The 27,602-nt window shown below is 53.4% G+C and overlaps 1 protein-coding gene across 4 annotated transcripts in view; it reads left to right on the top strand.

Annotated features, from left to right (window-relative positions):
• MINDY4 (MINDY lysine 48 deubiquitinase 4) overlaps positions 1 to 27,602 on the top strand; it is a 112,605-nt gene that overhangs the window by 74,710 nt on the left and 10,293 nt on the right. For all 4 annotated transcript variants that reach the window (XM_081534806.1, XM_081534804.1, XM_081534805.1 and 1 more), the window contains 5 exons: positions 4,589 to 4,656; positions 16,109 to 16,172; positions 19,545 to 19,706; positions 26,098 to 26,278; positions 26,856 to 26,928. In XM_081534806.1, the coding sequence (XP_081390932.1) occupies positions 4,589 to 4,656; positions 16,109 to 16,172; positions 19,545 to 19,706; positions 26,098 to 26,278; positions 26,856 to 26,928 (548 nt within the window). The remainder of the gene's footprint in view (positions 1 to 4,588; positions 4,657 to 16,108; positions 16,173 to 19,544; positions 19,707 to 26,097; positions 26,279 to 26,855; positions 26,929 to 27,602) is intronic.

Below are 27,602 nucleotides of genomic sequence, written 5' to 3'. Positions count from 1 at the left end.
GCTTTCTCTGTTTCTTCTCGGGCATCACCCAGTGGGCAGTCTGTCAACACAGCGTGCTTGCCACCAGCCTGGAACAGGGGCCCTGGGCCTTCTCTCTCTTACTCCTTGGTCACGTGTGGCCTCAGGAACGTCACCAGGTTTCAGTGGCCTCATCTGGAAAATAGAAGATGGAGCAGTTGGTGGGTAACTTTCAGCTCTTTGTTGTCCGACTGTGATTCTTAAAGAAGAAGCTTAAACGCGTGGGAAGGAATGTCTTCCAAATTATATACAAGGCAAGCTAAACAGGCAGAAAGGATGCCTTTTATTAGCACACCAGAGCGGTGCGAGGATACAGCAATACATCTGAGAGATGAGCAACTCCTGACAGCATCTTGTGCATTCAGGAAGGTCAGGACCAAGGCCACCTATGTCCACACTGTCAGGGGAAGCAGAGTTGGAAAAGGGAAGCCTTATGGAGCTACTGTAGGTCATAGGAGGGGGTGATTGCTCACATGGTCCAAAGATCTGAGGCCTCGTCATTGCCCTGATGGCCCTGGGGTAACCCTTCAGCATGAAGATCGTCTGCATCCTTGTCTATAAATGGGGTCTTCCTCCTCCCTTGGCCTGTACCCACAAGGAATTTTGATGAAGCCAAAGCCAGATAGTGAATGTGAAAGAGGTTCTATGAGTGGGGTCCTCGCCAGCAGTGGGAGCTGCCTTCTTCCTGCCACACCTCTGGGCTCAGGGCAATTCTCCCTCCCCTCCTGGCCTTGGTCTCTGGGTATGAGTGGTCAATATTTGGCCCTTGCTCTGGAAGGCGGGTGTTTCCCGCCTGCAGTTGAATTTGTATTTTTGCTGGAAACCGTTGAGCCATCTCAGCACTACGCTCACCAAATTCATTTTTCATGGCCTGGGCCTAAGAGGGGTTCCTCGTGCCAAGCCTGGAAATGAACACTGAGCCACGTCTGCCCAAAATAAATAGCCTCCTTGCTGTGTTTTCATTACAGCTCACCCTCCTGGTGAGATGTCTGGCCACCGCCCCCTGTGAGCTGGGGGATGCTCCCGCCCCTGCCTCCTACTGGCGTTCTCAGTGGACTTGGGTCTCTCCAGAGCCCCAACAGCTCAGGGGAATGGCCCCTTCTTCCCAAGCAGTACCAGACATTTTTCCAGACCCTGCTGGTGCATTCCAGCCCATTTGCCTGCCTGGGCTCTCCTTTCAATGCAGGCACTTTGCCCTGTGGCCTTCCATGGCTTGGCAGCTGGAATTTGATGAGATAATTTTAATAAATGTTTTTTAAAACCAAATGGGATATTTGGTGTCATTCAGTCGTGTTCTGGCAAAGGCCAGATGCCCTGGGTGGGGGTCATGTCCAGTCTCACCTAACCTATCTACACAGACAGGCATATCCTTGGTTTACGGTGAGTGCCCCTTGGAGATGTCCCCAGGATGGTGGAAAAGGCTGCCCTGAGGATAATAATAGTTCTCTATGTTTGCAGAGAGAGTTAGGCTTACAACGGACATCTGTGTTCATTACTTCATTGCAGTCTTGCAAGTAGGGGGAAATAGGCCCTGGAAGTGCTGTGGCCTCCCCAGACAATTGGCAGAAGTATGTAGGCATTTGGGAAGGGGAAGCTGAGATCCAGAGAGCTTTGTCACTCCCTAAGGCAACAGGCAAGCCTGTAGTAGAGCCATGACAAGGGTAATGGTGGCGTGAATCCTCCTGGACCTCTGTCCCTGCCCAGCCCCACCATTACTCTTTGCAATTGTCAGAGCATTTCCACCGACCTGGCCTCACAGGATGTGCCCCATAACCCAAGGAAACATGCAAGGGGGATACTCGTTATCCCCATTTTGCAAATGGGAAATTGAAGACGACAGAAGTGAAGTGACCAGCCTGAGATCACAGAATTCGATGAAGTTGATTTATGATTTAAGATCGTTGTTCATTCATTCATTCCATTTCTGCTCCACCCCCCCCCACCCCCGGCAAAAAAAAAAACACAGAAAACTTTAAGTTACTTAGCAGATGCAAGAGACGCGAGCTTGAGCCTTGGGTCAGGAAGATCCCCTAGAATTGGAAATGGCAACCCACTCCAATATTCTTGCCTGGAAAATCTCATGGACACAGGATCCTGGTGGGCCTCAGTTCATGACGTTGCAAAGAGTCAGACATGACTGAGCTCACACACAGATGAAAAATGATGTCCTTGGTTTTTTTTTGTTTGCTTTTTGTGTGCTTCAGCTGTAAAAAACCTGCCCTGTCTTGCCTCTGAGCCTTTGCATATGCTTTTCCTCTCACCTGTAACAAAGTTCCCTTCTCATCTGATTCCTCCTTGTCCCTTGGGTTTCTGTACAAACATTGCTTCCTCCAGAAAGCTTTCCTTGACACTCCCTCCTTCCCAAAGCCTCAGGTCTGTATTGACGGCCCTTCCTATGGGTTTCCAGAAAAACTTGTATTTCCCATCAGCATAGAACCCCTTCCCCACCTGCCTTTTTCAAGTTGCTCGTTATTCTTTCTTTCCTAAGTTACTTCTTGTGAGGGCAGGCCTATGTCCACCTTGTTCCCAAGTACAGCTTTAGCAGGCACATCCTCTTGGCACAAAAAGTTCATCCAGTAATTGTTTTTTGGAATGATAGACTAATTAAATGACTGGGTGAAAATAAAGATTGTATGTGTATGTAATATTTAGAAAATACATACATATTTAATTGAACTATAGTTGATTTACAATATAGTTCAGGTATATAACATAGCAATTGAATATTTTTATAGATTATACTCTATTTAAACTTATAAAATAATGACTGTATTTCCCTGTGCTGGACAGTGTTTTGTGTGATATACATGATAGTTTGTGGGCTTCCCTGGTGGCTCAGACGGTAAAGAATGTGCCTGCAATGTGGGAGACCCAGGTTTGATCCCCTGGAGAAGGGCATGGCTACTCACTCCATGTTCTTGCCTGGAGAATTCCATGGACAGAGGAGCCTGGCAGGCTGCAGTCCATGGGATTGCAAAGAGTCAGACCAGACTGAGCGATTAACACTTTCACTTTCACAAGATAGTTTGTACCTCTTAATCCTCTGCTCCTTTCCTGCCCTCCCCCCTTTCCCTCTCCTCACTGATATATATCTGTGAGTCTGTTTCTGTTTTATTATATTAATTCATTTATTTTTAGATCCCACATATAAGTGATAACATACAATGTTTGTCTTCTCCTGACAAACTCTATATTTTGATGAAAAGAAAAGATAATATTATCAGAAGTTCATATTTGGCTCTGAGTTTCCTAGCAGCCAAGGCAAAAACAAAATGGGCATATGATAAGTTATATAAGTCTCATTGTTTCAGGAAAGTATACTTTTTTTTTTTCAGTTTTAGGTTCAAAAAGAAACTGATCACCCATTAATAACACTGACTATTATTATAGGCAGCATTTCCAACAATAACCCATTAGAAGTGGTATCGTCCCCACAGTAGGATGAGTAAGGCCTTCACACCCATTTGCAGCTGGGAGAGCATTCCTCTAGGAAGCGAAAGTGACATAATCCATCCTAGTCATTTGTGGCCTGCTGGGCCTGCTGGGCTCATTGGTCAGGTGGGCCATGAGGACCTGGCACCATACTGACTGCTAACGCAGGTGTCAGACCCTGTTTGAAGTACTTTACCAGGGTGATCTCACTTAATCTTCATGACATCCTCATGAGGATGGCGCCTGTTTGTATTATCCTTGTTTTACAGATGAGAAGACTGGGGTTGAGAAGTTAAGAAATGTCCCTGTGGTCACGTAGCTAGGAGTGGAGGTGCAGAGCCGGGATGTAAACCCAGGCAGCAGACCTCCGGCTCCAAACCAGGGTTGAGACTAGGGGAAGGCGAGTGAGGAACTCCTCAAATTCAAAGGGGTCCCCTCAAACCTCAGTAATCGGCATAAATAATATTTTAGTACAATAGTTAAAAACTATTAAAATTAATCTGAAAAAAATTTACGATGAACAGCAAGAAGTTTTGAAAAGACAGGCTCTGCCCTTGCACTTGCCAGGCTCACCTCACTGGCATCTCCCCACCTGACCCTCCTCCAGCCTGCTCCCTGCCCAGTGCAGTTCTTAGGACCCCTTAGGAATAAGGGATTTGGAATCAGAGGGAGCCCTCTGGATTCCCAGTGGGCTGCCTGCAAGTTGTGTGACCTTGGGCCAGTTGCTCAATTTCTGAGCCCAAGTTTCCTTGCACGGCAGAGGGCAGTGAATATGGTATTTATCATATAGGCCTGGGGTAGTTTTAGTTGTAATAATGAGCAGAAGACACTAGCATGGTAACGGAGGCCACCACTGTCCACGAGCTTCCAAGACTCCGAGGTCATGGGTGTTTCCTCGGGGGCACTGCATCTGCTCCATTGTCACTTAGGCTTGTGTGTTCCTCATCCCTTTGGGAATCTGGTTTGGGAGACCTGCATGGAGTCTGCTGTGGGGGGCCATCTGGCAACCTCTGGGACCCAGCTCGAAGTAGCTGGCTGGCTTGAAGTGAGCCTGCTCCCCAGGGTATGGTCCCCAAGGAACCCAGAGGAGGGAGGTGCAGACAGTTGATGGGTTCTCACTGCTTTCTCCTCTTTCCAGTTTGAAGCAGGCCCTTATGGATGTGTCCTGCTCACACTATCGGCCATCCTGTCCAGATCCACAGAGCTGTGAGTATCTTCCCCACTTAGTTCCTGGAGCTGGGCTTATCTGTCTGGTCACTGCAGAGCTTGGCACACAGTGGGTGCTCAGGGAGCCTGGTGGAAAGGATAAATGGAGCAGTGAACTGGGGGTCAGTAGGCTAGTGGGGGAGAGAACAGTTACATCCTCTGTACATGTGGGTCAGCACTACCTTCTCCTCCATCTCCCCGCATGTACTGGGGAGTGCAGGGGATTCGGATCCAAAAGACTCCCCCCACACCCCCTCAAGAGCTTATAGCACTCCTGGGGTCCTAGCAGCACTGCAGTGGGCGAGTACTTGAAGGTGCATGTGGACTCCTCTGGATGTGTGCGGGGCTGGACAGTTGAGGCTGGGAGCTGGGAGATGACCAAGGGCCCTGTGGACATGCCATAGGCCAAAGCAGTCCCAAAGGCTTCCAGGTTCGTGTCTAGAGCCAACTTTGAGGGCTGAGTCGGGGGGTGTACCAGGGCCTTAGAGGCCAGGGGAGCGGGGAGGTTGGGTTCCCGACTTGTACTCTGGGCATCCCTGTCAAACTCAGGCTCCCAGGCTGCCTGAGAGCTGGAGCTCTGCCATCACCCTCATTCCCTGGGTGCTTTCTAGTCCTCTTTTCCATAGTTGTCACCTGAGCATTGTGTCACCAGGGAGGGTAACAAATTAATAGCACATTAAGAGGTTTGTAAAGTACAATCGATTACCCATCCACTTCCAAGCAGAGCGCAGACCCAAGAGGACATGGAGAGCTAGGGGGACAAATTTTACTTGACCGGGGAGCAGGGTGTGTATGGTGTTGGGGAAGATCTGGAAACAGCTCTGAGTAGGGGATGCGGAAAGAGTAGCCATGGGGTGCCTAGGCTGGCGGGGGGCCCGGCAGAAGGAGACGCTTGCTCCCTGATCCTGGGCCTGAGCGGGTCTTGTCCACGTTCCCCATGGCCTCGGGTGCTGGTGGGAGGAGTAGGAGGCTCTGCAGCCTCGTGCTGTGGGCTGGCCTGCTGCTCACTGCTACTGACCTTATTAAATGCGTGTGTATGCACTTTCTAATGGCATTTTTCTTCTAATCCTGCCATAATGATATGATTCATTCCTGGCTGGGCTCACGTGCACGGAGACTGTAAGCCACCGCGCTGCGTTCTCCCCAGGCCTGGGTTTGCTAATCCCTGGGCTGACTGGTGTGTGGGGGACACTCTTGAGCTCCCTGACGGGAGGACCAGGCCTTTCTGCAATCCTCTGGGCCCGTTTTCCCCTCTGCACAGGGGCCCCCTGACTCTGGGGATTGAGATCTCTGTGCTTAGAGTTTCTCTACTCTTGGTGCCACTTGCCAGCCTGGAAGCTGGGCCCCCTGTTCACGCGCATGCTCCTTAGGGAGCTGCTCGGGCAGCCATGTCCATCTGAGGGGCCTTCGGGGCCCCCCATCCAGGCTTTGCTTCATGTTCTCCAGAGCTCCACCACTGGGGTGGCTTCTGCCACCTCCCCACCCCATCCAATCAAGTCAGACCCCTAGGTGCCTGCCTTGGCCATGGTACCTGTGGGGTGTCTGTGTTGGGAAGGCTGCCCCGCTGGACCAGCACAACCTCGTGCCTGTGGGAAGGGGCTGCCAGGCCCCTCCGCCTCCACCATGCAGAGACACAGAAAGGGACATACACATACTCAGACACACAGATACACATGCAGACACACACAGTACTGTGGGGGTCCCCTTGGCCCCAGAGAGAGTATGTAAAGACAGTCTCTCCTGCGCAGGGCCCCCGAGGACCTTCCGTGCGAACTGGAGGCCTGTGGTTCCAAAACCTTCCTGGGCAGCTACAGCCATCCTGGCCCCTGACTGCCAGGAGGACCTCACAGAGACCTGCTCGAGCATTGGCCCTGGCTGCGCATTGGTGGGGTTTGTCTGACTCCTGTGGCTCCCCTTTCCCTTCTCCTCAGTAGACAGCATAGAGAACATTCTCATCAGGAGTAAGAAGGACAGCAACCAACGTCTAGGAAGCTTCTTACCTGCCAGGTCCTTGGCTGTCACATTTTACACAAGACGCATTTAATCCCCACAGCAATCCTGTTAGGTGGCACTGTTGCCACCTCTGTCAGCATCTCTTTCAGAGGAGAAAACGAGGCTTTGAGAGGCGAGTCAAGTGATTTGCCTGAGAATTACACAGCTCACCTCAGGCAGCTGGGTCCCAGACAGGACTCTCTGGGTTTGTTGTTTAAGGACTTGAACTTGGGAGTAAAACAGACTTGGTTTCATGCCTGCCTCCATATACCTTTGAGCCCGAGTTTCTTAACTCTGTAAAATGGGGCTGATAATTCCTACTTCACAGGGTTAAATGAAGAAGTACCTGTCGTGTGCCTGGCAGGGGTCCAGGAGGTGGCAGGTCTTGGATGGAGGCTGTAATTAGTCCTGTCCTACCCCAGCTGTGCTCAGAGCCTCTCTTGTCCTGTGCTGTCCTGTCTTGCCCTCCGTCTTGGCTGGGTGCCTCGTGGTATAGATCAGGCCATGGGGATGTCCTGCAAATGGGTGATGGGTCCTCCTTGCTGCCTGGAGACTCCTCTTTGCAGAAATCCTGGTTCTGCAAACACTGCTTAAAAACCACAGGACCAGGCAAACCCAAGGGCCTTCTTGCTCTGGTGTTCAGATTTAGCTTTGCTGAATCCTTTGATACCATTTTAGGGTGATCTGGGGCATAATGTGGGTAACCCAAAAGAGAGCACAAGTCTGTCAAATCATATACATGGGCCATAACGCGGTAACCCAAAAGAGCGCAAGTCTCTCAAATCATATGCCGTTCAGCCAGGAGAAGCAGAGCAGGGGTGGCTAGGAAACACCAAGTTCTTCCCAAACATAGTGTGAGTCTGTGTGCATGTGTGGCGAGATGTGTTGCATGAGAGATGAGTGAGTCTGCAGGCCCGGGTGTGAGATGATGTGGGTGTTGGTGGTTGTATCTGAGACTGTGGGAAGGGTGACTTGATTGTGTGTGTGCGGAAGTGTGAGTGTGACCGAGGGCATGGCTGACCCTCCTCCTAGCAAGGCTCTGAGACCCATGTCTGAGTCCTTGGGGTGGCTGTCACCCCAGAGTCATTGCCTCCTGTCCGTGGGCTGTCTCCAGCGCTGGGTGGAGCCAAGGCGAGGGTACCATGGACAGGCACAGGTGCAGTAGGGTGCAGCCTGCCCCCTTTACCCTCAGAGGCTGAAAGAATAGCAGCAAAGCTGGCCTTTGAGTTTTGTTTACTCCAGGCTGAGTGCAAAGCCTTGAGAAGGCTTTGTTATTTTTCTGCTTGATTTCAAGCCATCTATTTTCCTTCCTAAGATCTCGAGTTGCTTACAGTAAATCTCATGCAAGCTTTCATGTTTGCCTAGCCCCCCTGCTTTCCAAACTGCCTGGCCCAGAACTTTCCCCAGCACATTCTCAGAAACCCCAAAGATGCTCAGGGTTGTGGGGTCAAGGTCAGCTCCGTGCCAGGCCTGCAGAGCGCAGCGCAGGGGTGTGCCAGCCCCTCGGCACAGGAAGGGCTCGGGCGACGCCCCTCGGGTGACTTAGGCCCAGGGGGTGGGGGGGAGACAGCTTGTGAAGAAAATCTTTTCATTCAGTAGACCTTTGGCATTCATTACAGTGGCAACTTTGGATGCCCAAGGGCAGTCTTGAAAGTCCAGAAGAGGCAGTACTTTGTCGTTTGCTGAAGTAATTTTTGAGCAGCACAAGCCAAGCACTGAGGGTGTGGAGCAGCCCCCACACCATGTGGCTCTGTGTTCTTTGTAACCGTCTCCAACACAGTGAAAACAACAACACAGAGAAACAGCTTGGAACTGAAGGCTGACCATGAGTGCTGGTCAGGCAAAGGCGAGTAACAGAAAGGCAGTCCTTACCGTAAGCAGAAAACACTCTGTTAATTGATTCATGTCAAAGCCCAGGGCTTTGGGAGTGGCTGGATCTAGAAACCCAAACAGTGTCTGTGGGACTGGGTGTCGTCCCTTCTGGCTCTTCACTCTCCCTCCCTGTGTCTCCGCTGTGTTCTCAGGGGAGCCTCCTGCATGGTGAGCCTTTTCACTGGCATTCCTCAGCCTACAGGGAGCTGTGTCATGTCCCCACTTCTGATAGCTCATGGTGGCCAGGCCTGGGCTGCACCTACTGTGGGGCATGTGCACTCAGGGGGCTGCCCCCAAAGGTGGTCAACCCCTCCTCTCCCCCAGGGACCCACCACACTGGCTGGGAAAGGGATGGGCTGTATGGTGGGGAACTTGAAGTGTGGGACAGATCCAGGAGCTGGAGGGGGCTTGAGCTTGGGGGTGGGTTAGATCTGGGCCCTGCAGGACACCCTCAGAGATGGAGATAAGCAGTGGCGAAGCTTCTATTCTGCCTCAGGGGGGCTGGGCTGGCTGGTGGCTGGTGACATAGGGATTTGAGCATAGAGCTATTCTGGTTGAGAATCACGGGATCTTGGTGGCCCCAGACACGCTGTCCTGGTGGGAAGGGATACACAGGATTCTCGTCAATGTTCTCCTCCACGCTCCTATTGCCTGCCCTAAACCGGAGCCCAGGAAGGGAGGTGCACACAGAACCCCCCAGACCGGGTGCCCTGACTCCACTCTGCTTTGTAGCCCTGAATGGAGCCTCGCCTCTCTCCCCTGTCTCCTCCAGGTGGGACACAGAGACCAAGCAAAATGGTTAATGGCCCTCCTTCCCGACATGCCAAGCTCTTTTGACTATAGGTGGGAGACTGGAGGAGAGGAACTTTCTCAATGAACTCCAGATCACCTCTAACCTGGATTAAATTCCAGTGGAGGCCATATTTGAAGGCAAAAGGAAAAGAGGGTGGCAGAGGATAAGATGGTTAGATGGCATCACCAACTCAGTGGACATGAGTTTGAGCAAGCTTCAGGAGATAGAGAAGGACAGGAAAGTCTGGCATGCTGTAGTCCATGGGGTCACAAAGAGTCAGACAAGACTTAGCGACTGAACAACAACAGAGGATTCTGGGTAGTGAGTACTTTCAGCAGATGCGTCTGAAGAGGCCAAGGTGGTATGTGGGAGGCAGAGCCAAAGGGCTTGCCTATACTTTGTAGTTGGAAATAGCAGATGCTCTCCCCAGACCCCCTTCCTCCTGGGTTTCCCTTTCTGGGAGTGCCCAGCTGCCCTGTCTCCCAGCTCCTGTGCAGTGACCAGAGTTCTGTCCTGTAGCTCTCTGGTCGGCTCCCTCACCCCAAGGAAGCCAGATTCTGAGGGCGCAGCTTCGGCTGGAGGCAGACAGGAGAGAGAGGGGCCCTGGGCCCCTGCAGGTGCACAGCAGATGGGCCCCGAATGATGTGAGCCTGCCCACACCCAGCACCTGGAACAGCCTCCAGAAGCTGGGTCCCAGGCAGTGTTTGGAGGCGGACAGAAGCAGGCGTCCCTCCCACTCAGCTGAAGTTAGCCAAAAACAGCCTTCCCTGGGCTTTGGCGGCTGATGGTAGCCCAAGGGGCAGGCCCATAGGCCTGGGGTCATTATCCCATTTTGCAGATGTGGGGACCAAGGCTCTGAGAATTCAGGGCAGGTTGGCACACAGCTGACACCATTGCCTGCATATCCTGTGCCTACATGGCCCTTCCTGGCCTGGGGAAGGAATGACAGGTGCTGCTCGGCCATGTCTGCCCACTTAGAAGGAGAATGGGAAACAGGACACTAGGGAGTCCCAAACAAATCGATGTTTGTCTTCTGGCTTCACTCGCCACTTCATTTCAGCCAGCATGGTCTGGTCCTAGCTGCTGAGATGACAAGTCATGGCCAGTGAGTGCCAGCAGGGCATGGCTGAGGGCGGCAGGTCCGCCCACAGACAGAGCCTGAGGGCTGGATGCAGAGAAGGGCAACCAAACCCAGACTACCCCAGGGTTAGTGGCAGAGCTGGGAGGATCTCTTGATGCCCGGTGCACCCAGCAGCCTTACCCACTGACCCTAGGGCTACACCTGCTTGTTCCACGAAGGGCTTGCTCAGATGCCTGGGTAGAGAGGACTGGCCTCAGGAGGAGGAAGAGACCATTCACCTTTGGAAGGAATCTCCTGTTCCAGTCTAGCTTCAGCTGCTTGGGTGGGAAGCTTGTTTCCGCCTGCCTCTAACCATGGCCTGGGACCTCACTTCCAGAGGCTGTTCCATAAGTTGGGTGTGGGCAGGCTCACGCCATTTGGGGTCCATCTGCTGTGCACCTGCAGGGTTAGGGCCCAGTTCTGGGTGCTGTGGGGCTGGACGGACAGTGTCACCCTGACCCTCCAAGTCCTTGCTGCTTGGAGGAGCAAGGCTGGCACCCGGAAAGCAGTGAGTGTCGGGGGCGCTCTTCGGAACAGGGTGTCCACAGAGAGATGGGGCATCTCTCTCCTGGGGCATGGGAGGTGTCTCTTTATGGAGGAGATGACATTTAGCAGAGCTTGAGGACTTCATTGGAAGGATTGTAGCAGGCAGAAAGGACAAAGCAGGCGAAGGCCAGCTGAGAGGTCTTCAGGAAATGGTTCCTCCAGGTGTGGTTGGAAGGAAGGTATAGGCATGCGAAGGGAGGAACGGGAGCGGTGAGGGGGAAAAGTGATGGGGAGGGAAGGGCTTGGGCATTTCTGTTTTCTCTTTCTTCCTTTAGGCCCGTTCCTTTCTCTCCATCCCCACACCTTGCCCTGTTCCTGGGTCCCTGTCTAGCCCGTTCCTCTTTAGGGCCCCTGCTGACAGAATGGAAATAGCACCCGTTCCCTCCCATCTGCGGAGCTGTCTGGGGTTTGCAAGTCTTTTTTATGGGCTCATCCCTTATCGCAACAACCCTTTGAGGTGGTTATTGTTATCCCCATCAGGGGAATGCCATACTCAAGGCTCAGAGATAGAAAGCAATTTACCAAAGGTCACAACGCAGGTGGCAGAGGGGACCTGACACCCAGATGTTCTGACTCATTGTCAATTCCCTGTCAACCTTCCTGAGAAAACAGTCAGTATCCACCACATCCAGATCCTTTTTAGATATCCATGGCTACAGTTCAGTCACTGGGAGTGGAGCCTCCATCTATTCTGGGTTCTTGGCCGTGATACGAATAGTCGAAGTTCCAGGAATCGTGGCCGCTAGTCATTGTTATTTTTTTTGTTTTTGTTTTTGCTGTTATGGCTGTTATCATAGGAAAAAGGAAGTGACATTTCCCAAATGTCAAGTGCTTTATATAGTTCATCTCATTCAGTTCTCACAGCAATTCTGTAGTAGAAAGAGGTGTCTTCATACCCATTTTGCAGGTGGGGAAACTGAGGCTCAGAGAGGGGAATAATCCTAGTGTCCCTGAGTTGAGAGCCCAGGTTCTCTTAGTTGTTCCACAGCTGTCCTTTCACTATTGATGTTGCCCTCAAGAGTCAATAGAAGTCCTCGCAATAGGTATTGGTTTCTGGAGGCCACTGCAGGTGGCTGGGAGTACAGTGGAAGGTACAGTATCTGGGGGAGGGTCTCCTGGGAGGGGCAGGCAGGAGCTGGCCCAGTGGGGCCTGGGGGTGCCCTGAGCCTGGTGCCCCAGAGGTCAGGTGGAGGGAAGGTGGCTGGTGAGGTCCTCCTACTAAAAATAGTTGGTTAATTACCAACTATTTTTAGGTATGATGTTTTAAATATCAGAGTTGTGGACCAGGCACACTTGTTCACATCCTGGAAGGTCCCTGGGGACCTTTCTGCTCCAGGCCTCTGGTTTTATAAATGAACACACAGGCTGAGAGCGAGGCAGTGACTTGCCCGAGGTCACCCAGCCAGGCCAGGACCCCACTGACCCTGCCTCCCACGGACACTGATTTCAGGTGAATTTTGGCTGTAGACCAGAACCCTATTTCTCGGCCACTTGGGCGTATCCTTCTTATTGAGAAACTTCTGCACAGAATGCCCATATTCACACGTTCACTTGTGTGTTGGGTAGGCTTTAGAGTGAAGGGCAAGCTGTGTCTCAGTCAGGGAGGGTGGCAACCAGCGGTGGGGCTGCAGGGCTCCCGTACCTGCCTGGAGATGGCCGGCCGGGCTGACCACTATCATCTGTTTCAGGCCGCACTGTGTGATGTTGGTGTCAGGTCAGGGACACAGTCCTGGCCTGCCGACTCTGAGTGACCCCAAGTCTCTTCTCCTTTCTGGGTCTCAGTTTCCCCATCAGCACGGAGATGGTGGTTCTTGCCTGCTAGCCTCCAAGGCTTTAGGGAGGACTTGCAGGCGTTCCTGAAAGTGTCAGAGACTACAGACTCTGCAAGTCCGAGGCTTGTACACTGGAAGCTGCTCAGAGGCAGAACCTTTGTCCCTCCGAGCCCTGTGCTGGAGGGAGGGTTGGACAGAGCCAGTGGAGCTTTCAGACTAGCTTCAGCCTGAGAGTGAGCTGGCACCTGTCACTACCTCTGGGCCAGCTGCATCCTTTCTCTGGCCATTCATTCTCCCACCTGCACAATGCTGGGCCCTGGGGAATCTGCCATCCCTGACGCCCTCTTCGTTCTGTTTCTTGGTGTAGAGCAGTGTCTCAGGACCTCCTGACATAGGCAGAGCTGGGAGAAACCATCCTTGCTGGCACCCTGATCAGAGCCCCCTCCTCTGTCAGCAAGTGGACTGGACACCCCCAGGGTTGGGCCATCACCCCAGACCATTGATCCAAGTTCTGGCCCTTGGCTTCCAGAATGCTGAGGAGGTTGGTGGCAGGGCAGCTAGGGCCAAGCCCCTCCTCGTAAGTTTCCAGGCCTTGGGCAGGTCCGCTCAGGCTCCCACCACTCTGTGCTTCCTGCAATCTAAAATCCAGGCAAGTTCTTGTTTCTTGAGGGGGTCCCCAGTACAGCACAGTCTCAGGGGACAGACTTTATCAGGCCCTGGCTCCTCCTGGCTCCTGTCACCCACTCTGGTGTCCCGGGCTCTGCAGAACTCCCCTGGGGTCCAGTGTTGTCTAGCCCCCGGGGGACCATGGAGGTAATAACCTACTCATTAGACTGGAATGGTGATCAGTCCTAGGGGAGGGACCATTGCAGCGTGAAGCTCAGAAGCCCAGAAGGTAGGGACCCTAGAGCCCTGCAGCACCCCCCCCCCACTGATTCAGCCCCTACTCCTGGGACACTGCCTGACCTTGCGCAAAGCCCCTCATATTACAAAACGGGAGACTGAGACCCAGAGAGGGGAGGTCTGTGGCCCCACAGCGAATGGGGGCTAGAACTCAGGCCTGATGCTGGCCCTGCCATGTGAATTGCCTCATCTCTGGGCAGAGCAGAAGCCGCTGTTTCTTTGCTCTGAGACTCCTCACATTCAGCTCTCTAGGGATTTCCCCTGGAGGGAGGTCTGGGCATCTAGATTTGCCAAAGTTGTAAATCTCTTAAGCCATAAGCTGCTCTTTGGCGTCTCCCAAATGCCCTGATATGAAATACAGATGTTTCTCCCTTTTAATATCTGAGTCTACTTCTGAATTTCCCATCATGTTTGCACCTAAGGATGCAATTACCATTTCCTCCCATTGTCCTCTCTGCCCGTCCCTCTGCTCTCAGCTGACGCAGGCGCTCAGCCCTGCTGGGTGAACATGAGACTGTGAGATTATGAACATCAGACTGCTTCTGAAAGCTTTGGGACGGCTCCGGGCCAGCGATGCTTATCAGTCTACCCAGGGCCCCTCTGAGGTTATTTTCATCCCTTCAGAAGATGCCTGTGTATGCCACGAGGAGTATTTCCATCAATTCTTCTGCCCGAGCCAGCACCAGCTGCACGCCACCCTCGGCCATTTGTCCCCCTGTCCCTCCAGCTGGCTCCTTCCCAGGCCTGCTGGGCCATGTCTGGTGGGCCAGCCTCCAAGGCCCTTCTGAAGGACCCTAGCCTCAGTGGCTTTCGGCTGGGCCCTGCAGTACTAACCCAGGTCCGTGTGGACCACGGACCATCCCTGTTTGACCACAGTTAGTAAAAATGACAAGAAAGGGTTCCTCTCGTGGAGTCGTGGAGCTGGGGTTTCTAAGGTGGAACCAGGGTGTATGTTTTAGGTTTATGGACTTATGGCAGGTCTTAGTTTTAAAGCATGAAACTGAGGCCAGGTTTTTCTTCTCTTCCACTGTAAGGAAAAACAAACGTCATGATAACTTGGCTCTTCCTACCTCTAGGCCACCTCTCGGCACTCTCTTTGGGGTGGGGATGTAGGGGACAGGCCAGGCCACGGCCTGTACTGGGTGGGCAGCTATAGGGGGAGCCAGCTCCCTGGCCTTACATGACACCCCTACCCCTGGTGTTAACCTCTGAGCTTCTTTCCACATCTATAAAAGCTCAGTTGTGTCTGACTCTTTCCATGGACTGTAGCCCGCCAGGCTCCTCTGTCCATGGAATTTTCCAGGCAAGAATACTAGAGCAGGTTGGCATTTCCTACTCCAGGGGATCTTCCTGACCCAGGGATCAAACCTACATCTCTCATGTCTCCTGCATTGGCAAGTGGATTCTTTACCACTAGCGCCACCTGGGAAGCCTTTCCATGTCTATAAACTATAATAATTGCCATTTTCCCCAGTGGCTGGAGGTTTGAAATGCTGTCCTCTATAAGTGCAGTCTGTGGAGGGGAGCTCCTTTCTTACTACCCATCCCACAGCTCTGTTCAGCAATGATGCTTTGTGTCCTGAGGGATTTACTTTGGGGTAAAAAGAGTAATGTCCTTATGGTGAGCTTTCCATACAATACGATGGTTTTGAGATTTAGGGGCGAGGGGCTTGCCTCCTAGTACTGACCTCACATGTGACAGGGCCACTGCTGACACTGTGCATTGTTCTGGCCCCCAAATAGCATACAGTCCTAGAAACCTCTTTCTTTCAGTTTGACGGGTTTCTTTTGGCAAAGTTGCTTTCACCTTGTGCCTTTGCGGGGACACCCATTCTGAAGGTGGAGCCACAGGTGTGACGTGGGGCGAGGGGAGCACGGGCCACCGAGACTGGCAGCGAGGCCCCCCTCCAGCCCCATCACCCATGAGCTGAGTGTCCTGGGCAAGTCAGGTCTTGGAGCCTTGGTTTTATTTCAGGGTTTAGGAAACAGTGATTTTACTCGGCCTGGTACAGAGTTTATGCCCAGGTGGCAGTGGCTATTGTTTTTGGACTCAAAAGAGGCATTCGAGGCCATTCCTCCTATTTAACTGACTTGTCGACTGAGGACAGGGCAGGGGATGTCCAGTCCCCACCATCAGTAAGTGACAGAGTGTGAATGCAGGGCGTGGATTCCAAACCCAGGGCCCTTTCTGCTATGGCATGATTCCATCACCAACCTCTGGTTGTCCACAGAGGGCCCGATGAAGCCAGAGTGGAGGCCATTGCCCAGAGCAGATTGAGTCCCGGGCTCCGGCCCCAGGGTGGGCACAGAGCACAGAAACTTGGGTTCCTGACAAAGCCGAAGTCCTGGGCCTCAGCCTGGAACCCAAGGGGAGCCCCCAGCCATCCTTGAGGTTTGCCCGGCAGCCTGAGTCAGGCAGAGATGTGCTAACAGCCCTTTCTTCTTGCTCTCCAGTGTCCGCCAGGACTTTGACGTCCCCACCAGCCACCTGATTGGAGCTCACGGATACTGCACGCAGGTCAGGGCCGTGGTGGGGTGTGGGGCAGCCTAGCGCATTTTTCCCTTCCTCTTCCCTTCTAACTTTGCTCCTGCTAGCTCTCCCCGAGCAGCTTTCAGGTTCTGCTGGGCTTCCTCATCACAGAGACCTAGAAAGGGAACTCGGGTTAGCCTCTGGTTCTGGGCTTTGCTGTGCCCAATGTGTGTGCCTGGAGCTGCAGGAGGTGCCAAAGAGACAGACCCAAGCACTGCCCAGCCCAGAGCCCCAGCGTGGACGAGGGGCCCAGGTCCAGCTGTGGCAATGACGGCCCGGGCCCCCTGCATTTGTACAGGATATTGTCTTTAGGACCACTCTCCCCTCTGCATCTTCACAGAGGGCCTTGCGGAGAGCAGAGCTCCCTTAGCACAACTGCTTGTCTTCAATCCTCCTGGTCTCCTGGTAATACAAGGAAAAGGATCTGTTTAAGATCCTATCATGGCAGGCACTTCCCTGGAAGTCCAGTGGTTGAGAATCCATGCTTCCATTGCAGGGGTCACGGGTTCTAATCCCTGGTTGAGGAGCTAAGATCCCACATGTGGCAAGGTGCGGCCAAAAAATAAAAATAAATTTAAGATCCTGTCATCAGGCATCAGGACTGGGAGCCAAATGCTACACCTGACTTCTGCCTGAGCTTTTCTCTGCATGGCAAGGCCTCTCTGAGTGGCCTCCTCGCCACGGTTAAACCTCACCCTCAGTGCCTCTGGGGGCAGCACGTGTGGCACAGACTGGGCTGGGTGGAGCTTCTCTGGCTGCTGGGCCCACAGAGGACCCAGCTGTCCTAGGGGTCCTGGCTCACACGTGCCAGTCCTGAAAACATACCTGGGCACCATGCAAGGGCTAGCTCAGGGCCTGTGGTTTGTCTCAGGCACCCAAGGAGATGTGAGGTTAGCTGTTGCCCAGCCCCCAGAGAAAGGTTTCAGGCTGAGCGACCACTGCGGGTGGTCCCGCTCTGGGTCTTCCTACCTGTCCTCCCTGTGGGAGCTTCCCCACGCAGGCAGAGAGCAATGTGACCCGGGGGGGTCACTTAAGCAGCATGCAGAGGATATAGAACAGAGCCTGGGCTGACTTCTGAGCTGTGTTGGCAGGCAGTTTCACTTGTGGCGTGGGCTGGGACAATTTTCTTCCCCTCCCTGAACCTTGGTCCCCTCATTTGTAGAGTGAAACACTGGGACTAGTTAAGTCTTCTTCTTTTTTTGTTTTTTAAAGTATTTATATATTTATTTGGCTGCATCAGATCTCAGCTGTGGTGCACACGCTCTTTAGTTAAGGTGTATGAGCTTAAGTGCCCCGTGGCATGTGGGATCTTAGTTCCCCAGCCAAGGATTGAACCCAAGCCTTCTACATTGGAAGGTGGATTCTTAGCCACTGGACCACCAGGGAGATCCCTAGGTCAGTGCTTTTTGAACTTGGATGTGCACATGAATCCTGTAAAATCTTGTTGAAGAGTCGGCTCAGATTCAGCGGGCCTGGACCGGGGTCTGAGGTTTTGAATTTCTCACAGGCTTCCAGGAGGGTCATTGCTGCTGGTCCACGGATGACACTTGGAGTTGTGAGGAGCCAGGTGACCACTAAGCTTTGCCACTGTGCGATTTTTGAGACCAGGGTCAGGGAGTGGCCTGTCACTGCTTCTCATTTGGAGAAGCCTTCCTGCTCTGAGGAAGGCTTTGGGATAACCCTCAGATGGGGAGCAGGACCTGTTCTCCCCCTTGAAAGCCATTTGGGAACACTTGAATGTGTCCTGGAGAAAGCTGCCTTTCTTCGGCAGCCACTGCCCCCGAGGTGCAGTATCTCAGAGCAGACATTTCCTCCAAATTCCTTCTCGCTTCCTCTGCAAGAACACAATGAGGCCCCCTCAGCATCTCCCTTCAATAATGGCCCCTCTGCGGCCATCAGAGGGGCCTCTTTTACTACCTCTGGGCCAGGGATCCTGATGTTGACCGAGAGATTTATTAACCTGTGCATCACTCTCACAATTCAGGGGAAAACATTCCTGTGAACTCTGCCCTCCAGAGTTGATGATGGGCAAGGGCTGTTATGGCCGTTCCCACGCGCCACTGGGGAGATTCCTGTGGGCCTCAGACATGCAGCAGCCCTGGCAGGAGGTGGGTCAGACAGAAGGTCCTGCCCCAGGGCTAAGGCTGGGCTCATGCAACCTTCCTTAGTGGTGCAGCAGATACTTAAAGGTTGCCCTTCATCTTGTATCTCTGGCTGGCCAGATGGTCCCCTGAGGGGTTACGAGTGGAGAGCGAAGGGATGCTGGAAAGGGAGCCGGAGAGTGAGGGTGGGAGTCCGGCTCTGTTGCTAAGCAGCTGCGTGGCCTGGGCAAATCCTCTCCCAGCTGTGAGCCTGATTCCCCATTCCTAACAGGAGGCTGGACCCCTGGATGCTCTGCTTAGGGAAGGGCCCTTGCAGCCACCTTGGCGCAGGAGGCACTGACTGAGGAAGATGGTCAGAGAGTCACTGCTACACAAATCTGGTGGTTCTGGGGTTTGCAGGCACATTGGCCTGTCAGGTGTGCAGCACCTGAGTCCCGAGGCCATGCTGCTGACAGGGCCAGAGACAGAGCAGGAACCCAGGCCGGAGCCTGCCTGCCCCCACCTCCCTGCCTCTGCTGGCCTCTCCTCTCCCTCCTCGCTGGAAGACGCTGCCTTCACTGGTGAAATCCTAGTACAGCCTGGATCTGAGTTTCTGGTGTCTCCCCATTGTCAGCTTCCTGGTGTTGAGAACACGCTCTGGTTATGCAAGATGTTATCTGTGGGGGAAGCTGGGCGAAGGGTACACAGGAACCCTCCGTGCTATTTTTACAACTTCTTTTGACTCTCTATAATTATTTCAAAATAAAAAAGCTTATTAAGAAAAGAAAGTCCAACACTTCAGGACCCACCCAAATGTCGCTTCTCCACAAAGAGTCTCTGACTTAGTCATGTGGTCCTGTGTCCGTGTGGGCCACGAGTGCTCTATGCACACATTTTTTAAAGCTCCGGTCACTTCCTACATTGTTCTTCAGGCATGCAGGCCCATACCTGATCCTCCCTGCTCTAGACCCGGACGCCCGAGGTCAGGAGCCACTCTTTCCCCCCACCAGGAACACCGCCCCACCCCCCCGCCACTCCCCAGCGGGGTCCCGGGTGCAGTTGGTGCTCAGTGACTGCTTGTGGAGTAAAGATGGATGAGTTCCCAGAGTCGCTTTGATGAGCAGAGCTGGCAGCTTCCCCAAGGGCTGGGGGGAGTACTGGGTACGGCCCCTCTGATGTCGGTCTCTCGCCCTCCTTGCTTTCTTCCTTCCTTCTCCGCCGTTTTTCTCTTGTTCCCTGCTTCACCTTGACAAGCCTTTCCCTTTTCTCTCATCAACAGGAACTTGTCAATCTGCTCCTGACCGGGAAAGCTGTGTCCAATGTTTTCAACGATGTGGTGGAGCTGGATTCTGGGAACGGGAATGTCACGATCCTCAAAGGCATCTCCACACGCAGCGACATAGGCTTCCTGTCCCTCTTTGAACACTACAATGTGTGCCAGGTACCCTTGGAGCGCTTGGGCCCCCGAAGACCCTGGAGCCCAGCTCCCGGGGACCCACAGGAGGGAGGAAGGGAGGAGAAGGAGAGCTTGACCCCAGGTCCCGGGAGTGGGGTCCAGTCTCAATCACAGAGGCTTCGGGAAAAGTGCAGCTTCCCTGCCATCCAAGGTTCACACCCACAGCCAGCAGACACCAGGAAAGGGACTTAAGGGGATTTGTAGCATGATTGTGTGTCAGAACAGCCACAGTTGTCGTGTGTGTCTGTGTTGGCCAGGGGGTCTTCTCCAGGGATTAGGACCTGAGGTCTTGGGCCCCATGTTAGTTTCCTAGAGCTATCTCAACAAAGTGTCACAAGCTGGGTGGCTTAAAACCTCAGAAATGTGGTGTTTCATGGCTCTGGAGGACAAGTTCTCCTAAAACAAGTCCGAAATCAAGGTGTTGGCAGGGCCACGCTCCTCCTGAAATCCACAAGGAGAATCCCTCCTCTTCCCTTATAGTGTTTGGTGTTTTCTGGCAATCCCTGGTGATCCTTGGCTTGTAGAAGTGTCACTACAGTCTCTGCCTCCAGTGTCACACTGCCATCTCCTCCCTCAGTGTCTCCTTCTAAGGAGACAGTCGTGTGGATTGCGGGCCCACCCTACTCCACTAACCTCATCTTAGCTAGGTAACCTACAGCAGTCCTGTTTCCCAATAAAGCCACATTCTGAGGTACAGGGGGCTAGAACTTCAACAGATCTTTTTGAGGGGAGGCACAGTTCAATCGTAGTAGGTCTCAGTCTGTTTGCAAGTGTTTTGGTCCCTCTACCTCTCCTCTCACTGCATCTGGAGTCTTAGAAAGGATGTGACCCCCAGGTGAAACTGGGCAGCGGGTAGGATGACGGTATCTTTGGCAACATGGGCAGAGGACCACTGGGCCCTGTGTTCTTGTCCTTGCCTGCTGCGAAGCCTTCTCTGAGTCTCGGCCTTCATGTCTTCAGGGAAGAATTGTTCTGTGATCGATTTCATGAAAGAGTTGTCCTGAGGGAGTAGCAGGAGGTCTTTCTGCAGTGACCAGCCCCACAGAGGTTCTTGGAGGGTCAGGACGAGGCCTCATAGATCTTATATCCCCAGAACCAGGGATGCACAGACTGGGCCAAAGGGATGCTCAGAGCATGCTAGGTGGATGAGTATGTGGGGTGGTTCAATTTCATCATGGCCTTCCTGCGTGATCACATGTTCAAGTGTGCTGTCTCCATTGAACACCACTGTTTGGGTGGCCCCATCCCCAGATCCCCTCTCGGCATGACCCCCCACCCCCACCCCCACAGACAGGAAGCAACCCTGTGGGTTCCAAAGACTTGGGAAGTAAAGAATGAGTGACTCATTCCCAGATGTGCTGATGTCAGGAGAGCACCCAGGAGTGCAGCCATGTGGCCCGTGAGACACACCAGGCACCCTGAGCCTTGGACCCAATGTGGGCTCTGCAGGCATTCACCCGAAATTCCATGGGCTGAGAGGTAATCTTGACCAGGCTCACAGAATCCCCAGGCTTACTAGGAGCCCTGATCTCACTCTTGTGTGGAAGGTGTTAGTCAAAATGTAAACTATTTTCCTTTGGTCTGTGAGGGTAATTGATAGGAACATCAGTTGGGTGTCATCCTTTCCTTGGAGTAAAATGCTGATTGCAGAAATTCAGATCCTGCAATGATCCGAATCCTCAAATCCACATGGAACCCCCACCCCAGCCGCCACTGTTCGTTTGATTGGAGATGGGCGCTCTCTCTCCCTGCAGCAAGGGGTGGTTTGCTTCTCTGCCTCAGGACAGCGGCCTTGCTAAAGAAGGAACCCTGGGCCTCTCTCCTTATCCCCAGAGCTCTCTGAGGACCAAGCATCTGAAGGAGAAGGTGGAGGCCTGGCAGTTGACCAGAGTGCTTTAATCTCCTGTAACTCCACCCTCCATCCTTTCGGTTCTGAGTTCCCTGGGGCCTTCATGATTAGCCACATCAAACAGAAGGAATCCAAGGAGGTTTAGCATCCAGGCCCGGACCTGGACCCAGAGCCAGGGCCCTCAGTCAGCCTGGCCTGGTCTTTTTCCACCAGGCAACCCAGATGTGGTTATGGGGAAGATCTGGTGTTTGGAGCAACCTGGAAATGATGTCCACAGCAGAGCTGTCGCAATAAGGCTGAAGCCTTTCTTTCATGTAGATGGCAGAGCCAGGCCTGCCTTCACTCACAGCCCATCTCCAGGCTTCTCAGTGCAGCCTCTGGCTGGGAGCTAGAGTTCTGGGCCCTCACGTGTCTGTGGGGGGTGATAGGTCCTGTCAGGTGACCCACATTTCTCCTGTGCCCTGGGAGAAGCAGAGGCAACTCTGGGCCAAAAAATGCACCCCTGCCATAAGTAACGAGCCCCTACCCTTCCCACTCCAGCCTGGCTGTGTCCTATGAAACCTAATTTGTTCTCCATGACCAACTGGACTGGCCTTGCCTATCTGACATCCCCTTACTCCCTTCATCCCCAGGCTCAATGTGAAGGCTAGGCTGCACTGGGAAGACCAGCTCCTCCTGGCTCCTGGTGGCTGTGGTGATGGGGCACTGACAGGCCAGGGAGGAAAGCATGGCACAGGGAATTTAACTTAAGGGCTTCCCTATGACCTGTAAGTCACGTTCATTGCTTGCCTTCATGGAGGGACCTGGGCAAAGACTGAGCTTGGCAGGGAGAGATCTACAAGTGCCACCCTCCTCCCCTTTGTCCAGCTCCACAAACAGCACCATCTGCCCAGTTACTTGAACCAAGAGTGCGTCCAATCCACCTCCAGTCCAGGTCACGGAGCTCCCACCCTAAGTTGTTTCTCAAGTCTGTCCTCTTTCACCCCTGTCTGAGCTACCAGCCTCGCTGGTCTGAATACCTGTGTCAGCCCAGCTGGCCTCTGGCTCCTGTCCCCACCTCCTTCCAACTGGGCTCCTTCTCTGAAGCCAGTGTGATCTTTAAAAGAGTAGATCAATCACATTATTCCATTGCTTAACCACCTTCCATGGATTCCCAGTCCTCTGAGACTATTGTGGGCTGAATCGTGTCTTCTCCCCAATCCTCAACCTAGCATTCATTTGTTGATGTCCTAGCTGTCAGTACCTTGGAATGTGACTATGCTTGGAGAAAGGGCCATCAAAGAGGTAACAAAGGTGAAAGAAGTCCAATGGTTGGGCCCAAATCCAGCTGACCAGTGTCCTTATAAGAAGAGGTTGGGACACAGGCACACACTGAGGGCAGACCACTTGAAGACACAGGGAGAAGCTGTCCATCTTCATGCCAAGGAAAGGGGCCTCGGAAGAGACCAACCCTGTTGACATCTTGACCTGGGACCTCCAGCCTCCAGAATTCTGAGAACATTAATTTCTGTTGTTTGAGCTGCTCAGTCTGTGGACTTTTGTTACACAGCTCTAGCAAACTAATACAGAGACTACAATCCAGACCTTCCCTTGACCAATAAGGCCCTACATCCTGTCCCTGCTTTTCCCTCCCTTCATGTTTTGACTTTACTGTCACTTCTGAAAGGAAGCCTTTCCTAACCTCATCACTCTATCTCAGTAGAGGTCTCCTCTTGTGGTCCCCTGCCCACCTTGTCATTCTCCATCACAAGAATCTTAATTCTTTCCTTCACAGGCCTCCTCTTGGTTTTACATATCCCATTTCATTGCTTTAGAGATTCAAGCTTGCCCCACATTTGAACACTTCTGAGATTTTGATGTATAGTGGCAGTTGATGATGTGTCTGGCTCTAACTGCCAGCCTGCGTTCTTTCTTAGTGACACACAACTAATGGTGACTCTGACGGCATCTTAGATTCAGTGACATGTGGTGCAAATGTGTCTGTGTGATTATTTGTTTACTATCTCCACCTCATTCATGGGTAACCCCGCAAGGGAAGACCAGCTCCTGGGTCCTTCTGGAAGGACCAGCCTGGAAGACCAGGCTGTTTCTAGGGTCCTTCACCACTGATGCCTGGGACTGAAGTATAAGTCATGTTGAAAGGATGCGATCCTTGGAGATGATGGACTGTCACTTTGCCTGCAGTCAAATGTTGGTCCTTTTAGATTAGGGCTTTAAAGCTGGCAGTCCGTGAATGGGTTTGAGGCATTCACACACCTCTGTCCTGCAAAAGATGCAAGAATCCATTTAAAAATACAGGTTGACCCTTGAGCCACTCAGGGGTTAATCTGCGTATAATTCATCATAGGTCCTCCATATCCGCCATTCCTCTGCATCTAGAGTCAACCGACCATGCACTATGTAATACTGTAGTAGTTACTGTTGAAAAATACCCATGTATGAGTGGACCCGCACGGTTCAAGACCACGTTGTTCAAGGGTCAATTGTAATCCCTGAAGATTGTGCTGCACGTTCACCCACTAGAAGAAAGCCTGGGTCTGTGCCGGGGGGACAGGAAATGTGCCCCCACCCTCCTTCCTTGCCCCAGGCCTTTGGTCAGCTACCCTAGAATCCACAGGAAGCGAATTTCATCTTTGGAAAAAAGTCACCCAATTGGAAGGGGCTCCTGAATGAGAAAACTCATTTATAAATTCCCCGGGCCGCTTTTTTTGCCCTTAATCTTTTGACCATTGCTTAGATGGCAAGCTGCCCTTTTGTCCCTCTGCTGGAAAATTCAAGGTGGCTGATTCTGCAGACGCTGGTTCCTGGCGGACTGCACGGCACTTTTTCCTGCAGTGAGTGAGTACTGGCTTCCCAGTCTGCAGGGCTGCCTGTTTGAGGTGATGCCCTCACCAGAAAAGCCTTTTTTAACTGGAACGGAAGCCAAGTTTGCAGTGGGCTTTAGGCACGTCCCGCCACGTCCCTTAAGACAGCGAATTCCCCGCCCCCCTCGCCAAGGAGGGAGCTCTGTAGTCACACTTTACTGTTCCCAGGGGGCTGGGGTGAGGGCCTAGCGGGCCAAGTAGGGAGTGGGCAAGGTGCTTGGATAGTGAGAAAGTGAAGACTTCGTGAAGTTCACCCTGCTACCCTCTGCCGGAGGTTCACAAGCAGGCATTTCCCTAGATCACAGCCTCTCTGGCCAAGACACACCAGCTCCAGGTGGGCTATGGGAGGCCTAGTCTTCTGGGACGGGCCCTGGAGAAAGTATGCCCATCTCCCCACTGGAAAAATAATTCCCATTCTTTCCTTAATCCACAGGCTGCGGCTGTAAATACCTGAGTGTGCAAACATCTCCCCGGGGCTGGTGGGGATTAGGCCGAATCAAGCCTGGCCCACTGCACGTACAGAACTGAATCAGCCAGGGCCCAGGGTTGGGAATCACAGGTGACAGGGAGCAAGCGTGTCAAAGTCTGACCACCATGGGGCAGACCAGCCACGCATCTGAGCGGGGTGGGGGGTGGGCCCCGCCTCTCCCCTTTGCAGACCCAACAACAGGAGGGCCCTGATGTTGATCCCGGGCATCTGCCTTGCCTGCAGCACTCCTCCACCATGAAGGTCCTCTGCTGGGGACTTTCCAAAGGACTTCCTTGTCAGGAACTTCCACCATTATTCTCCTCTACCCCGCTTTTCCCTGATGCCTGCTGTTCCCTGAGGGTCTCTAGACATTTGTCCTGGCATCACCCATAGATGCTCACCCAGAGGCCCTCCCTCCCTTCTCCTCCTGGCTCTTGCCCCACCTGTCTTCAAGCTAAATTCTTAGCTCATGTTCCGTTTCAATCACCAGGACCTTCGGTCATCAAACATTTGCTTGTGTCAACTGATACCCCCTGCACTGCTGCTTAAGGGTATATAGTCCATGCAAGAGGCAGACAGACACGCTGTCATAGAGCAGGGGGATGTGCTGTGGCAGAGGGTGGGTACTTGATACCTAGTTCCCATCCTCACCCCAGGAGCCAGAAGGGGGACATGATGCATGCTCTCTGACTGGGTCGTCCGGATGATGCGGGCCCTGAAGGAGAAGGAAGGTGTACTCATGGACAGGGTGCGGGCATGAGGCTTGCCCTGCTGGATTAGTTTGAGGACTGCTGAGAGGCCTTGTGTGGCTGTGGCTGGGGAGGGGAGGGTATAGGAAGAACCAGTTAGGAGATCATTGCTGGAGGCAGAGGGACTGGACATGTGGGAGCCTTCGGTGGCACGATGGGCAACACCACATGCCAGCTGGCTGCTGGAGATGAGGGGAAGGTGATGCCTGGCTTTCAGGCTGGGGTATCTCCCTATGACTGTTTGTGGGGCAAAGGCCCTGGGAGTGATGGGCTCAGCGGGCAGGGACAATCCTGTGTCAGTGAGCAGCACACACAGGCTGGGATCCCCTGCAGGGCCTCGCTGAGGTCAGTCCGGGCCTGGGGTTGGACAGAAGATACGCCAACCTGCTTCCCTGGGTGGCGCGTTGCATCAGGTATCTCCGTCTGCTCCCTCTCCCTTGTCCAGGTGGGCTGCTTCCTGAAGACCCCGAGGTTCCCCATCTGGGTGGTGTGCAGTGAGAGCCACTTCAGCGTCCTCTTCAGCCAGCAGCTCGAGCTGCTGCGAGATTGGAGGACCGAGCGGCTCTTTGACCTATACTACTACGATGGCCTGGCCAACCAGCAGGAGCAGATTCGGCTGACCATCGGTGCGCTGCCTCCCCACCCATCCTGTGCGACTGGGGAGCCTCCAGACTGGTCCAGGATGCTGGCCTTAGCACGCGCTCTCAGGGCAGGCAGAGAACAATACAGACTCGACTGTTGGGACTGGGGGGTCAGAGGGCGAGTAAGAGCAGGGCCTCCTGCAGGAGGGGGCCAGCACTGGGCCTTGAGAAACGGTGGGCTTAAAGGGTGGAAAGTGAGGTGGAGACTACATAGGAAAGAGCATCATGCCAGCAAGTTTGGGTTTTTATTCTCCAGGCAAAGGGGTGCCATGGAAGGTTTTGGAGCAAGAGGAGTGATGGGATGAGACATGTTTTTGTAAAGAATTATTCTAGTAGCTGAAGTGGAGCCAGAAGGGTGGGGTAGAGACTGGAGATGGGAGGCCAGTGAGTAGGTTCTCTGGTATCTGGATCAGAGCTGACGGGCAGGAACCAGGGAGGGTCCAAATGAGAGAAGAGCGGTAGGTGCCCAAGGAGTCAGGTCCAAGGAGCAGGGTTGATGCTGACCTCGGGTGAGCCCAGGCCTGGCTGATGACCGTGTGCCTCTCTCTCCCTCCCTCCCCAGACACCACCCAGACCGTCCCTGAGGACAGAGACAACGGCCTCGTCCCTCCGCTTGAGCTCTGCATCAGAACCAAGTGAGTCAGGTGCATCTCTGACTTCAGAGCCTTGCCCGAGTGGTGGTGGAGAGGTGGGGGGTGGGGTGCAGCAGTGGTGGGGGGTGGCCTATAGGAAGGAGAATGGGCTTCCTGGATTGTCCCCACATAGGAGGGGTGTGTGTGATGGGGAATGGAGAACCCCCGCAGACTGGAAAGACTCAGTGCTTGGGGCTGGTTCATATGTGGCATTTTGTGGTCACTGGAGCCCAGGGAGAAGCGTGTGATTTGTGAGATGACGTGTCTTCAGACAGGTTGTTAAGATGCCCTATGTCAGGCGGTGGGGGTGGTGAGTTGGTGACTCTTGAGACTCCTCCTCATTCAAGGCAGCAGCTGCCAGATGTGGTGAGTGCTGTTAGGCCCAAAGGAGGAAGAACAGGTGTGATTACCTGGTGGTGTCAGGGATGGGGCGGTGGGGTGCTTGAATAGGATCGGAAGCAAGGAGGACCCGGCCCGGCCAGGGTGTGCTCAGCCACGGCCTTCTGGAGCAGGCGATGCCTCTGTGTTGGGGAGGGGCGGCCCCGGACCTTTTGCTGGTGCAGGTGGGGCCCTCTGAACACCCAGTGGAGCCTCCAAGGCAGTGGGGGTCCTCCAGTCCTCTCACCCCACCCTCGGTCTTTAGGGAGCCTGAGGATCAGGCCAGGGGACTCACTTGA

The sequence above is a fragment of the Giraffa tippelskirchi genome, chromosome 10 (assembly GCF_054371585.1).
Source record: "Giraffa tippelskirchi isolate mGirTip1 chromosome 10, T2T-mGirTip1v1.2.pri, whole genome shotgun sequence".
Taxonomy (NCBI): Eukaryota; Metazoa; Chordata; class Mammalia; order Artiodactyla; family Giraffidae; genus Giraffa; species Giraffa tippelskirchi.
This window is presented reverse-complemented; position numbering and strand designations above follow the sequence as displayed.